The following is a 15,685-nucleotide window of genomic DNA, read 5'->3' as shown; positions in this document are numbered from 1 at the left end:
GGCAGCCTCTCGAACTTCTGGATGTCCTATTTGGACATGGTTGAAATCTTGTTGGGGCTCATCCGAGCATCCAGAGAGGGAGACTGGATGCTACACTTGGCTAGCATTCGATCAATGATCCCATGGTGCTTTGCTTATGACAGGATGAATTATGCACGCTACCTCCCCTACTACTACGCCCAGATGTCTGAGCTGCCCATCACACACCCAGATGTGTACACAGAATTCATGGAAGGAGGCTTCTCAGTCCAACTGGGCTCCACCAATCCCTTTGGCCGAATCCCTGTTGACCAAGCTATAGAAGAAACGGTGAACAAAGACACCCAAACAGCTGGAGGGACAAAGGGATTCAGCTTGAAGCCAGGAGCTGTGACCAAATATTATCTCACAGCTGAGTATAGAAGCATGTACCTCAGACAGCTGAGAGACCTGACAGGTCAAGGCAGGTGCAAATGGTCTCATCCAGATCTACAGAGTCCAAGGATCAAGAGAGATGAAGCAGATGTGCAGTCTCTCATGGACCTTATGGAGAATAACTGGCTCAATCCTATGTCCCCTGATGAGATTGATTTGGTTAGCCTCTCCACTGGCAACATGGCTCCACCTGATGTGACCATAGATCTCTTGAGAGCTCTTGAGAAAGGAGAAGAGGCCTACCAAGCATTCCAGCAAACAAGGTTAGATGCAGACCCACCACCTGTGAAATTCCACGACAAGATGACCAAGCAAAGTCTGAAAACATTCTCCAATGTCAGCACAAAACAAGCTCATGGAAAGAAAGCACAGGATGTGGTTCTGAAGGCAGATAGAAACCTTTTCAGTCACATGATCCTGGTGGCTGAAAGCAGGAAGGTGAATCTGAAGGATGTCCTTGCCTACCCATTGGGCCCACTACCATGGGCACTGGCAAATGCTGATGGGTCCTTACGAAAAACAAACAAGGCTGCACTTGCCAGAGAGCTTGAAAAGAATGTATCTCCTGCAGAAGACATCCCAATCCCATCTACTTCCATCATTGATGGGATGAGCCTGGTCCAAAAAATGAATGGCAACAACAAAACCTTTGCACAGGTGGCAGAGTCAGCCTTGACCCAGGTCCTCCATGAGGGAGCACAGAGTGGGAGGATTGATGTTGTTTTTGATGTCTATCACCAGACTTCGATCAAAGATGCTGAACGACTGAACCGGGGTGGAGACATCACTCTCCAGTACAAGAATCTTGCGGGGGGGACACCACGTCCAGCAGTGGAGAAAATTTCTGTGCAGTTCCTCCAACAAGACCAGTCTCATCAAGTTTCTGGTGGAAGAGTGGAAACTCCCATGATACAGAGCTATGCTGCATGGCAAGGTGTTCTACATGACCTGTGAGGAAACCTGCTACAAGTTGACAGAAGATGGGTGTGAGGAAGCAGCAGAACTGCACTCCACACATGAAGAAGCTGACACCCATCTGCTCCTGCATGCATTGCATGCAGCAAATGCGGGCTCAAAGTCAGTTATCATCACAGCTGAGGACACTGATGTCATGGTGCTTTGTCTTGGCTTCCAGAAGGACATCACCTGTCCCATCTACCAGAAGTGTGGGACTCAGAACCGCACACGGTTTGTCGACATCACCAAACTGGCAAGTTCACTTGGAGACAGCATCTGTGACAGCCTAATTGGCTTACATGCCTTCACAGGCTGCGACACTGTCAGTGCATTCGCTGGTCGAGGGAAGCTGAATGCCCTGAAGATAGTGAGAAAGCACACTTCCTGCCAAGAGACTTTTAGTCAACTGGGACAGACATGGAATGTGAGTGATGAGCTGTTCCAGAAAATTGAGCAGTTCACCTGTCGGATGTATGTTGCTAATAGCAGCACTGCTGAGGTGAACAAACTGCGTTACCAGCTCTTCTGCACCAAAAGGGGAGAGGTTGAGTCCAGCCAGCTGCCACCATGTAGAGACTGTCTCTTTATGTATGTTCAACAAGCCAACTATCAGGCAGCAATATGGAAGTGCTGTCTGCAGGCTAACCCTGTGGTGCCAAGCCCTACTGAGTATGGATGGACAGACGATGAAGGCAAGCTGGCCATTTACTGGATGCGCTCCCCACCTGCACCAGATGTGGTCTTGGAAATGCTAACATGCAAGTGTGTGCATTCATGCAAAATGCCAAGCTGCATGTGCCTGTCAAATGGACTTCCATGCACAGACATGTGCAGGTTACAGACCTGCAGTAACCAAAAACAGCAGGATGGTCCAGAACTGGACTTTGAACTTGGGGAGTCAGATGATGAGAGAAACGAGCAGTTTGATGAATGACAGTGTGATGATTCTGATGGTATTACTGTGGTAGTAGTCTATTGATGCACAGGATGTTGATTCTGGACTTGGTTACCCAGAGCTTGATAACAATAATGTAACCATATTCACATATACCCATTACCATTACATATACCCACTAATGATATGGGATTACATGTATCATTGACTAAGTATATGTAAATGTCAATGTTGTTTAAAATATTAAAATAGTCCATTACCTCACTATGGTATTCCTTTTTATCATGTATTTTGATTGTGTATTTAAACAAATGTATAGAGACCAGTTTGTGACCTAACTGGCTTTGGTCTAGTTCTCATTTAAGGCTCACAATCACCTCACACAATGAAATAGTATGGGTATATTATACATTTTCTGAATCTTTACAGTCCTGTGAGTATTCCAGTTTTTGTGTTTTGTGTCCCTGATATTCCTAGATGCCACAGGGCTAAAAGAAAGTATATAGTTTAGGCGAACATTGCAGAAAGATGTGTGTTATTGACGGGTTGAAGAGCTCAAGTGACCTCTATATTTGTGAGAAATATCCACAACAGGGCTTGAATGAAAGCTAAGAAGGTCCCCTTTAAAATGATACCAAAGACAATATTATAGAACATTGAAAAATGTCCTGACCATGAGGCTAAACCAGGATATGCACCAGCGTCTAAAATGCAATTTAGTTTAGCGGGTGGTTAACTTCATGAGCTGATAACTGTGATACAGCTGCCACTCAGGAATGGTTATCATACCAAAATATCATCTACAGACATGGATCCTTTCAAAAATTATAAGTAAGTTTTGCCACCTTGAGTGTACCGAAATATCGTCTGGCCCATGGACTATGTGATCCTCCCACATGCTATGTCCCCCTGGCGAAACTCCTCATTGAGAGGTGAAAAGAAGCGGCTGGTGACTCCACATGTATCAGAGGAGCCATGTGGTAATCTGCAGCCCTCCCCGGATTGGCAGAGGCGGTGCAGCAGTGACCAGGACGGCTCTGAAAAGTAGGGTAATTGGCCGGATACAATTGGGGAGAAAGTGGGGGGGGGGGGGGGGGACCTCCAAAAAAGTTGAAATCTTGCATGGTAGGCACTGTGATGGCCACCTTACCGCCACACCCCATATTAAATATACAAAAAAAGGACACCAACACTGAATGAACATAGCCTCATACACATTATTTTCTTTTTCTAGCTACCACCCTTCACTCAGTCCCTCTCTCGCCTACCATCACTTCACCTCCTCTCTTGCTTCGCTGCTTACCAAAGTAGAGCTCCATATTAGTGCAGGAGAAATGACTCTCTGGGCTCCAGTTCCGGGTCACAGCGCATTCGAAGGCGCTGGTGCTAGTTCACGGCGCAAGTCGATCTAAGGTATGGCCAGTACTTTTCTGCTGATTTCGGGGGATGCTACAATGGTGGTAATTGGGCACAATGGAGGCGCAGTTGTAAAAGGGTTGAATTAGAAGGAATCGGTAGGAGTGGTGGGGGGGCTGTTTTTAATTATGGCCAATCAAATCAGCTCCTCTCATTCCCTTTAAAAGCAATGCACTCTCTCTTGGCGAACTGCCCATTTCATAATGCACGGCGGAAATTGTGACCAGCCAAGGCTGAAAAGCTTCCCCCAGGAGGAAACTGATGTCCTTGTTCAGGAGGTGCAGAGTCGCCAAGTGCGCATACAGGAGACGTTAAGACCAGTTCCAATGTGATATGAGACTATTTAATGTGTCTTCATTCTAACCAGCGTCTCTCTCTCTTTCCTGCTGATTCTATGAACACAGAAGGAGACCTAAAATAGTTGTCATCACGGATCAATTAGCTCAAGCAATCAGTTCTCTCTTTTGGCTTGAGTGAGGTTAACTGAAATATTGAAATCCCTGTCACCATGTGGTTTTCCATGCATAATAATGCACACTGACTGTTTTATGGTCTGACCAGGCGGAGATGCAGGCGTAATATTTTGTTTTATTTGACACCAAACTAGCCAAACTGACTGACACACCCTCTACTGCGTCCCCATGCCTATTTCAGCGCAAACGATGTCATGCCAAGCCTGGAAATTAGCAAACATGCCCAGGTGAGAGGAAAAACCACCTTGCGCCCAACGAAATTGTTACTATGTGTGTTAGCGCTACTGTCAGCCTTGTGTGATCTGGAAACTAGAGCCCCCTATCTCACCCTCTCCTCTTCCTCCTCCCCCTACTTCCCTCTCTCCATCCGCCCTTCCTCCGCTCCCAGGGGAGCTGTTCAGTTCCGCTGGGACGCTATGGGTGGGGAATTGTCATGTGTCTTTCTCCACAATCACCCGTTCCCCACCTTCCTCTTCTCCTCCCTTTCTCACCCCTCCCACCACCACCACCACCCCCCTCCTCTCCCCCCCCCTCACCTCTTTTCTCTCCAAAGTACAGGGTCTGCTGAGCCGTGTTGGACCACTGCAGTGAGGAGTTGTCACTCTGGGCCACCCGGCAGGTCAGCGTCACTGTGCCTCCCACTGACACCGTCTCGTCTGAGGTCACCGGCTGCAAGAGTTCATCGTCTAGGCAACGGGAGATGGGGGGAAAGAAAAGGGAAAAGAAGAGCACAGAGACCCCCAGGGTAGAGGCAAAGAAGATGAGTCAGTACAGGTTTGCCAGAATGCCAAAAAGAGTACACACACACACACACACAGATGGGGGGGACAGGACGGGACACATAAACACATGCAACATCACACAAACAGACAATCACAAATTCACAAAATTCTGTGGTTCACTGTCTCTTTCTTTTCTCTCTCTATATATCTCTTTTCTTTACCTGTCAACCTCTCTATACATCTCTGTCTATCATTGTCTCTCTTAACACACACACTGACATGCTCACACACACACACACACACGCTGCCAGACAGAGAAAAGAGCAGACAAATGGGTATCCAGCCGTTAGGACTGCAAGGCTATGTAAGAGCGATGAGTCAATACCAGCCCCTGTATCCAGGGACTGTACAACCTGCGGGAGCCGCATGATGGAGAGACTGCACGGTGGCTCTCGACGGGGTCAAAGTGACAACAGAGATGCTGTCTCATACCTCTAATGGCTCTGTATTCCTCTTTTGTCAATAGCTGAGCCCTTCCTTTTTTAACAGCATGCATATGTAACGGTGGCTACGGAACAAGCTCGAACGGGACTGCCATTATGGAAATGAGCAGGTCGGGGAGAGACAGGAGGAATACAAATGACCCCACAATAATGAAGGGATTCTAAAACGCTGGATCTGTAGCACCGCGGCAACCACTGAACTGAGGGGCCGTCTTAGGCGTGTGGCGGTATTCAATTTGGCTCAAATTACGGTATTTAACAGAGCTCCCTTGATAACAGGCGATGGCACCGGGTAATTCCGTGTTTAGCATTCAGTAAGGATGGTGGGAAGATTAGGCGAAAACTGAACCAAGAGATGTACGCTAAACCTACAGCCACTCATCACGGTAAATTATGCTGAACATGGCCACCCCGGCGCTTTGTGTTGTGTGTTAAGTCATTGTGGCTGCCCATATACCAATTCTACTTTGTGCCCCCTCCTCCCCCCCAAAACCACACCCCACTCCCCCTCCAACCTCTAAATGCACCGGCGCTCGCTAAGCTTAATCTTAAGGAAAACAAACAGAAAGAATTAAAAAAAAAAAAAAGGAAGTTATATTTGACGAAACGCCGCAGCCAATGGATGGAACATCACGTAAGGAGATATGCCTCAAAGCAGTCTTCTCACCCCTGAAAATATGGCATGTATAAATAGCTTAATTGGAACCAAATTGTCAAGCCGGCGTAGACAGGTTTATATTTGGCATCTTATCACATCCTTGCACCGGTGGTGGAATTGATCTTTTTTCTCTTTTTTCCCCCCCTTTCCAGCAGGAAGAACATCTGCTTAAGTGTGTTTTCAGCAGAACTCCCATACAGACATTAAACGGGGGGTGGGGAGCAAGCAAACTAACTAACTAACTAACTAACTAGATGCAGCACCAAAAATGCCCATTTATAGTCCATAAGCCAAGAGGAACTACCAACCAGGCAGCTACTCTGCTTTTTTTTTATTTTAAATTTTTTAAATTTCTTTCATTTTTAAAGCTGGATGGGTTGTACAACATTTTTGAAAACAAAAATCTGTTGTTGCTCTAAGAAAGAAAGAAACCCCTCAGATTTGCTGTTGGATGGAGATCATTTTAAGAGATAAATCTACAAGTCTTAAAGGGCCGGCACACCGTTTGCTGCTCCAGTTCAAATGGCTGATGCCATAGCAGGTGGCTGACAAGCACGTACCCACATAAGACATTCATATTCGCACACAGGAACACTCGTACCTACACACACAAACGCACGTATGCACACAAAAACAAAGTCTTTCTGAGCCCTTCGTGTCAGTGCGAATAAGTTGCTCCCTCTTTCTGTGGTATTTTTACTACAGCCTTGACCTTGTGACTGGTTTTTCTAAGCACCGCAGCTGAGGGCTGGGCGTGTGGTCAAGTGCACTGCGGATTAGTGTCTCCTTTAATAGCGTCTTGGGCTAATTCTTGTGGGCTGATCGCGAGAGCTCCTCTACTTGGCATGAACGCTTCGGGTAAATTGGCTGTCCCAGTGCATCACTCATCAAGCTGGCCACAATGGACTCTGACAAGTTGGCCAATCTCTGGCTCCAAGAGTGTCTTTGACCGTCGTGTGTCTGTATGGGTGTATGCGTGTGTGTTTGTGTGTGTGTGTGTGTGCGCGCAATTGTGTATGTGTGTAACTGTGTCTGTGTATTGTGTCTGATGTCACGTCGAACAACCTGAGAGAATAACAGTATCTTTATAACCTTAGAGACTGGCGAAACCATGTGAAACAAATTGCCTATGGACAAGTAATAGGCCAATCAACAGGCTGTATTAAAACTCGAGTAATCATCTTTTTTTTTTAATTTGTTTTTATTATAAGCTTTTATAAACTTTTTCACAATATTGAATTTCACATTTGTCATTTGGTACAAGCTTATATCCGTGCAACATGTAGTGATGGAGTGTTCAAGTGGTAATATGTACCAACATGTCCCCTGACTCTGCCAAATGACGGAAGCTAAGGCGGTATGGGCTTGGCTTGTACTTGGATGGGAGACCTCCCGGGAAAATTAGTTTCTGCCAGAAGTGGTGTTGGTGGGGCAGTATTCCCTCTGGTCCTAATAATAAGATACCATTCCATTATCCAAGCCGCTTGTCCGAATTCAGGTCACGGGATACTGGAGCCTATCCCAGCAGTCATTGGGCGGCAGGTGGGGAGACACCCTGGACAGGCCACCAGTCCATCACAGGACCGACACATTCGCACCTAGGGACAATTTAGTATGGCCGATTCACCTGACCTACATGCCTTTGGACTGTGGGAGGAAACCGGAGCATCCGCAGGAGACCCACACAGACACGGGGCGAATATGCAAACTTCACACAGAGGATGATCTGAGATGACCCCCAAGGCTGGACAACCCCAGGGTTCGAACCTCCGACCTTCTTGCTGTACAGTGACCATGCTAACCACTGCGCCACCATGCCGCCCTAATAATAACAACAAATATCAAATCCCAATGCCCCAGTGAAGTGACGGGGACACTGGGCTGTAGGAGATGCCGTCCTTCAGATGAGACATTAAACTGAGGTCCTGATTCACTGTGGTCATTAAAGATCTCATAGCAGTTATCGCAAAGAGTAGGGGGTTCCCCAGTGTCCTGGCAAAATTTCCAATTTGGCTCTCTCCATCTGGCCACCTAATCATCCCCCACGTAATTGGCTCAACGATTCCTCCCTCTCCACCTCAAGCTGATGTGTTGCGCGTTCTGGCGCAAAAATGGCTGCCGTGCATCACCCAGGTGGGTGCTACACATTGTTGGTGGTTGAAGTGCGTTACCTCCTTCAATGTGAAGCGCTTTGGGTGTCTAGAAAAGCGCTATGTAAATTTAATTATTATTATTATTATCATTAATAGTGTGTCTTCTGGCAACAGCCCTGTACAGGAGCCCCGGACTAGCCCTACTTCTAGAGGGTTAGATCCTCAGCCTGCTGGGCCTGGCACTGGCAGGTTTCTGAGGATTGTTTAGGTTAGTGGCGAGAATATTCGCCCTCCTACTAACCGTCTCCTTGAAGTTTCCCCTATTGCAGGTCTTTGTACGACATGTAAGTGACCCACAACAGACCATACGTATCAAGTACCTCCAATTAATGACGGCTCTGCTCTTGTGTAAGTGCCAGTTGGTGTGGTTGCAGGATGTATTTTATAGCCAGGAACAGTATCTAGCTAAAGGAGGTATTTTATAAATTGAGGCTAGAATAACCAATAAGATCCTATAATGTGCAGTGCCTAATGTTTCACTACTGCAAAGGAGACCAATAACCATAGTAGATTTAAAAGGTTTAATACAACTTAGATTACATACTTGGAATATTGTAGATGGTAAAGTACAATTTAACACTAGAATGACCGGGATTTCACTCCTACCTAAAAGGACCACGGGCGGTCAAAATGACGACCGGTTTTCAAACTCTATATTCTGTCAAGATAAATACCCAATTGAGATATTAATGCATTGCATAAGTTAGTAGGTCTGTTAGAAAACGACTGATGCCAAAATTAGCATTTTAACATTTGTTAAATTTGTTCTAATTCCTCCGATGAGGTTCTCAAGCTGCAAAACTCCAGGAGGAGCTCTAACAAGATGGTTCAGCGGATGGTAGCCTTGATTCTTTGCTCTCTTGTACGTTTTCTGTTTTTGTTCATTTGTTTAGTTTCCATCGCCCACTCACTGATCATGTACAGCAGGGAAGAACTTTTAAGCCTCCAGCTGTCCACTGGACAAACTGAACAGACTACTTTTTTACCGACTTTAACTGAAAGTAAGGAAAGTTTTTCCGAGTTTTTGGCTTGGGGAGCAGCAGCTCTGTGTGGGCTCCAGCGGAGACGCCGACAGGAGAAGCGAGCCGGCACACTCATTAAACTGCAACAGCAGGGATTCTGAACTACGCTCCCGTCAATCCACCTGGTGAATGTCTGCTCTCTGGCCAACAAGACGGACAAATTATTGCTCTTAAACGGAAAAAACTCATGACTTTTCCAGATCTGCCGCCTGCCTCGCTGAAACCTGGATTAGTGAGCACATATCCGACAGTACACTTCATCCACCATAGTTTCAACTCCTCTGAGCAGACCGCAAAACGGAGGTATGGGGAAAAAAACGGGGGGATGGCATATGCTTCTGCATAAACAAAGGTTGGTGTACAGATGTCACAGTGTTGAAGAAATAATGCAGCCCTCACTTAGAGACCTTTTTCATTGACTGTAAACCATTTTATTCACCGCGGGAATTTTCATCATTTATTCTGGTCAGTGTCTATATCCCAACCCTGGTCTCTGCTAAAGAGGCGTTAAAACACCTGGCTGATCAAATTACAAACATGGAGCGCAACTATCCAGACTCCCTTCTCATTATCCTAGATGGTTTTTAACAGAGCAAATCTCAGCCACGAACTGCCAAAATACAGACAGCATGTTAACTGTCCCACCAGGGACAAAAACACTGGATCATTGCTACACAATATTAAAGGACACCTATCGCTCTTCCCCCTTGCAGGCCTGGGACTCTCTGATCATTGTCTGAATCATCTTCTCCCAACCTACAGGCAGAAACGGAAATCTGCAAAGCCTGTGGTTAAAACAATGAGGAAATGGACCAATTAGTCAAAACTGGAGCTCCAGGCCTGCCTTGACTGTACTGATTGGAGTGTTTTTGAGGCTCCATCCACAGACGTGGATGAACTTACTGACACTTGACATCTTACGTCAGCTTTTGTGAGGACATGTGTGTGCCCACCAAAACGTTCTGTACATTCAACAATAAGCCCTCGTTCACAGCAAAACTCGGGCATCTTTGTCAGGCCAAAGAGGAAGCTTAAAGGAGTGAAAATAGGATCCGGTACAACCAAGCCAGTAATACACTCACAAAGGAGATCAGAGTGACAAAAAGGTGCTACACTGAAAAGTTGAAAAACAGCTTTTCTGCCAATGACCCAGCATCAGTCTGGAGAGGCTGACCAACTACAGGAGACCACCCCCCCACACTGCAGAGAACCATTAACTGGCTGAAGACCTAAATGGGTTTTACCACAGGTTTGATAAGCACACTTTCACACCCCTCAACCTCTCTGGACACAACACACAACTAACTGCACCCCTTGCTAGCCCCTCTCCCCTCCCCACCAACCCCCCACCCACAGGATCTATGTTGAGTTCGTGCGCCAGCTCTTCCAGAGACAGAAGACCAGGAAGGCACCGGGCCTAGATGGCGTGTCACCCTCCTGTCTTAAAGTTTGTGTTGACCAGCTAAACACCCAACTAACTGCACCCCCTGCTACCCCCTCTCCCCTCCCCACCAACAGGATCTATGTTGAGTACGTGCGCCAGCTCTTCCAGAGACAGAAAACCAGGAAGGCAACGGGCCTAGATGGCGTGTCACCCTCCTGTCTTAAAGTTTGTGTTGACCAGCTAGCCCAGCTACTCCTCTTGCTTCAAGAGCTCCACTATCATGCCAGTCCCCAGAAAACTCTGTAACATGGGATTATATGACTACAGACCCATTTCCCTAATGTCTGTGGTCATTAAATCCCTCGAGAACTGGTGTTGGCCCACCTGAAGGAAATCACAGGCCCCCTACTCGACCCCCTGCAGTTTGCCTACCGAGAAAACAGGTCAGTGGTAGATGCAGTCAACATGGGATTTCACTACATCTTCCAACACCTCGACTCCCCAGAGATACATGCAAGGATCCAGTTTGTGGACTTCAGCTCAGTGTTTAACATCATCATACCAGATATCCTCCACTCCAAACTCACCCAGCTCACTGTACCAGCTCCCATCTGCCATTGGATTAAAAACTTCCTGACAAACGGGAGGCAGCATGTGAGGCTGGGGAAATTCACATCCAGCATCTGGACAATCAGCACTGGTGCCCCCCAGGGATGTGTGCTCTACCCTCTACTCTTCTTCATCTACATAAATGACTGCACCTCAGGTGACTCATCTGTTAAACTCCTGAAATTTGCAGACAACACAACCATCATTGGCCTTATCCGGGTCTGCATATAGACGGGAGGTTGAACAGCCGGCACTCTGGTGCAGCCATAACAACCTGGAGCTGAACATACTCAAAACTGCGGAGATGATAGTGGCCTTTAGGAGGAGCTCCCCACCACTGCCTCCCCTCACCATATTCAACAGCATGGTGTCTGAAGGGAAAACCTGCAGACTTCTGGGTTCCAAAATCTCCCAGGAACTTAAGTGGGCATCCAACACAGTCACAATCATCAAAAAGGCCCAGCAGAGGATGTACTTTCTCTGCCAGCTCAGGAAGTTCAACCTGCCTGTTCTCTGCACATCCATCACTGTCTGGTTTGGATCGGCCACCAAACAGGACAGGGACAGACTACAACAGATGTAAAGTCTGCAGAGAAAATCATTGGTGCCAAACTGCCCTCCATTCAGGACTTGCACATCTCCAGTGTCAGATAAAGGGCAGGCAAAATCACTGCAGACCCATCACAAACCTGTTCACAACCTGTTCTCCCCTCTGGCAGACACTGCAGAGCACTGTACACCAAAACAACCAGATATAAAAACAGTTTCTTTCCACGGACTGTCATTCAAATGCTTAATATTGTCAAATGAGCTCGGAAGAATGGGGTAATTGGCCGGATACAATTGGGGAGAAAAAAGGGGGAAAACACCAAAAAATGAAAATAAAAAATTGTCAAACAGTAACAATAATAAACTTTATTTGTATAGCACCTTTCATACATAAAATGTAGCTCAAAGTGCTTTACATTAAAAACAAGGGAAACAATAAAACTCAACAACAGTACAGATAAAATAAGTTAAATGTAATAAAAAACAGACGTAGGCAAAAAACATAAAACAAGGCAAGAAATAAAACCATAGTACAAGATAAAAAAATAAGAGTAAAAGAAATATAAAGTGGAATTCAAAGCAAGAGCATGAAAATGGCTCTTGAGCTGATTCTTAAAACTATCTATGGACGCTGCTTCTCTTATTTGTTGGGGGAGTCTATTCCAAGCTGTTGGTGCATAAAAACAAAATGCTGCTTCGCCATAGTTTTCGTAGTTCATTCTAGGGACATTGAGCAGGCCAGCACCAGAGGATCTAAGAGAGCGGCTTGGAACATCATCAGATAAGCAGTCAGATAGGTATGAGGGTGCTAAACCATGTGGAGCTTTAAACACAAGTAAAAGAATTTTAAAATCAATCCTCAATGCTACAGGAAGCCAGTGTAAAGATGCTAAAACTGGGGTTATGTGAGCTCTCATCCTGTTTTTGTTACGACCCTTGCTACCGCATTCTGTACTAGTTGCAGCCTATTGATACTTTTTTGGGTAAACCAGTAAGAAGTGCATTGCAATAGTCTAGACACGAGGAGAAAAAAGCATGCGTCACCTTTTTGGCATATTCCAGGGAGATGTAGTCTAATTCTAGCAATATTTTTTAGGTGAAAAAAGGCACCCTTTGTAACATTGTTGATATGTTATTTAAAATCCAACGCAGAGTCAATGATGACACCCAGGTTCTTATTCTGTACAGCCAGACTTCGCATTCTACTTGATGTCATTTCTCTCCGTGCATTAGTGCCTATAATGAGAATTTCTGTCTTGTCTTCGTTCAATTTGAGAAAGTTTTCACTCATCCATTGTTTAATACTAGAATGACAATTCATCAAGGGATTGAGAGCGTTGGGGTCATCTGGCGCTACAGATAAATATAACTGTGTATCATCAGCATAAAGATGGAAATTCACTCCATGATTACAGATAATTTTCCCAAGCGGCAGGATGTACAGGCAGAACAATAAAGGATCAACAATGGAACCCTGCGGAATACCTAAGAAAATTACATGTTTATCTGAGACATGGTCAGAAAGACCAACAAAATAGCTTCTGACAGTGAGATATGTATAGCTTCTGCCAGTGAGTATTTTGGCAGTTCGTGGCAGTATATCCAACATGGTTTGATTGAAATATATCAAACCAGGTTGACCATCTACCTCAGGCACGTATGACCTGCTAACATTTATTTCAGCATCTCTGATATATACTCTGCACCATTACACTTTATTGCCTCTTATTTTGCCTGTATATAGTCAATCCTTGTGTACATATCTGAAGAATGTTGTGTTGTTATTCTATGTCAAGTACACTGAGAGCCACGAAACTGGAGCCAAATTCATGAAAGAGGAGATGGGTGGTTACACTTGTTTCTTGAAAGGAAAAGCAGCTGACGAGCCGAGGATCCACGGTGCTGGCTTTGCCATCAAAAATAGCCTCATTTTCCACCTTGCTGAGCTTCCTCTGGGCATCAATGAACGCCTGATGACAATACGACTTGCGCTTGTAAATAACCAAAGCATCACTGTCAACAGTGCATACGCTCCAACACTTGACTCACAAGATGAAGTAAAGGGCACCTTTGATGCCGACCTGGACAATGTTCTCATCAAAGTCCCCAAGGAGGATAAGCTAATCCTGCTTGGAGATTTTAATGCCAGAGTGGGATGAAATTACAACTTGTGGAGAGGTATAATTGGCAAGTAAGGAGTTGGAAACACAAACTCCATTGGTATCGTGCTATTAATAACATGCTCAGAACACAGCCTAATCATCACCAACACACTCATCCACCAGAAGAACAAATTTAAAACAACCTGAGGGTATCCTTGTTCTAACATTTGGCACCTCATTGACTACATTATTGTCCATCAAAGAGACCGACGCGAACTAAACACCAGAGTGATGATCAGTGCAGATGACTGCTGGACTGACCACTGCTCCACCCTGTCCATCCAACTTCACAAGAAAAGAAGGGTGCAGAAAAAGCAGAGCCACCCAAAGCTCAACCTCGAAAGACTTACTGATACCCCCTTTCATCAACAGTTCCAGGCCATGCTCAGTACATCAATGCCCAAGCCGAATATCCTCAGGACTGCAATCACTGACACCTGTAAAACCACTCTTGGACATAAGATGAAGAACCACCAGAATTGGTTTGATGAGAATGACCTGGAAATCCAACGGTTAATCGACATCAAGAAGCAAGCCTTTACCATCTTGCAGAATGATATCAACTGTCAAAGTAAACAAACTGCCCATGCAAGAGCAAAGCCAGCCATCCAAAGACAGGTCAGGGAATTAAAGAACCAGTGGTGGATGAAGAAGGCCCTTGAGATCCAGCACCTTGCAGATGCTGGGGACACCAGAGGCTTCTTTGATGCTACTAAAGCAATGTTTCGTCCCAGCCAATGCCGTCTAACCTCACTTCACTCCAAAGATGGGCACACACTGCTCACAGACAACGAGTTAACCAAAGACAGTTGGAAAGAGCACTGCCAGGACCTTTTAAACAGGGACTCTAGCCCTGAGATGGATGCCCTCCAACAACTCCCTCAACAACCCAAAGAGGAGGACATGGCAGCACCACCTAGTCTAAGAAAAGTCCAGGACACCATCAGAAAGATAAAAATCAACAAGGCTGCTAGTCCTGATGGAATACCACCAGAAGTACTGAGGGCAGGTGGACCTACACTCCTCAGACATATCCATGCCCTGCTACTTAAAATATGGAAAAAGAGGAAATTCTTGTGCAATTTAGGGATGCATTCATTGTCTCTATTGTTAAGAAAGAGGACAAAGCTGAGTGCAGAAACTACCATGGCATTTCCTTGCTTTCCACCACAGGGAAAGCCCTGGCTAGGGTCTTGGCCAACAGACTCCCCCCAGTATCAGAAGAAATTCTGTCAGAATCCCAGAGCGGTTTTCGTCCTAACAGAGGCACCATGAACATGATTTTTACTGCTCGCCAACTGCTCGCCAACTCGCCAGCCCAGGAACAGAATCAACCATTGTTCATGGCCCTCATAAACTTAACCAAAGCTTTTGATTCCATAAATCGCCAGGCCCTCTGGCTAGTTCTGTCAAAAATAGGCTGCCCTGACAAATATATCAGAGTACTATGACTATTACATAATAATATGTCAGCTAGAGCCTACAGTACTCAGCAGTTATGGAGACGAGAGAGTTTTTCAAGGTGCGCACAGGAGTTAAACAAGGCTGTGTCATTGCCCCAACCCTGTTCTCTGTCTTCGTTGCCACCATCCTCCACCACACGGGTCCCAATCTACCTCAGGGAGTGAAAATCATGTACAGGATTGATCAGAATCTTCAGAATATTAAAAGATTTAGGGCTAAAGATAAAACCACATCCATCATAGAGTTGCAGAACGCCGATGACAACGCCTTAGTATCCCTCGTAGAAGAGGAACTACAGAGCATA

The 15,685-nt window shown here is 45.7% G+C and overlaps 1 protein-coding gene across 2 annotated transcripts in view; it reads right to left on the bottom strand.

Moving 5' to 3' along the window:
- The window catches only part of cadm3 (cell adhesion molecule 3), a 113,702-nt gene that overhangs the window by 53,267 nt on the left and 44,750 nt on the right, over positions 1–15,685 (bottom strand). For both annotated transcript variants that reach the window (XM_056293486.1, XM_056293487.1), the window contains exon 3: positions 4,692–4,841. In XM_056293486.1, the coding sequence (XP_056149461.1) occupies positions 4,692–4,841 (150 nt within the window). The remainder of the gene's footprint in view (positions 1–4,691; positions 4,842–15,685) is intronic.

Source organism: Lampris incognitus, chromosome 14 (assembly GCF_029633865.1).
Source record: "Lampris incognitus isolate fLamInc1 chromosome 14, fLamInc1.hap2, whole genome shotgun sequence".
In the NCBI taxonomy this organism is placed as follows: Eukaryota; Metazoa; Chordata; class Actinopteri; order Lampriformes; family Lampridae; genus Lampris; species Lampris incognitus.
The sequence above is the reverse complement of the archived record's forward strand: the minus strand, read 5'-3'. Positions and strand labels throughout refer to the sequence as shown.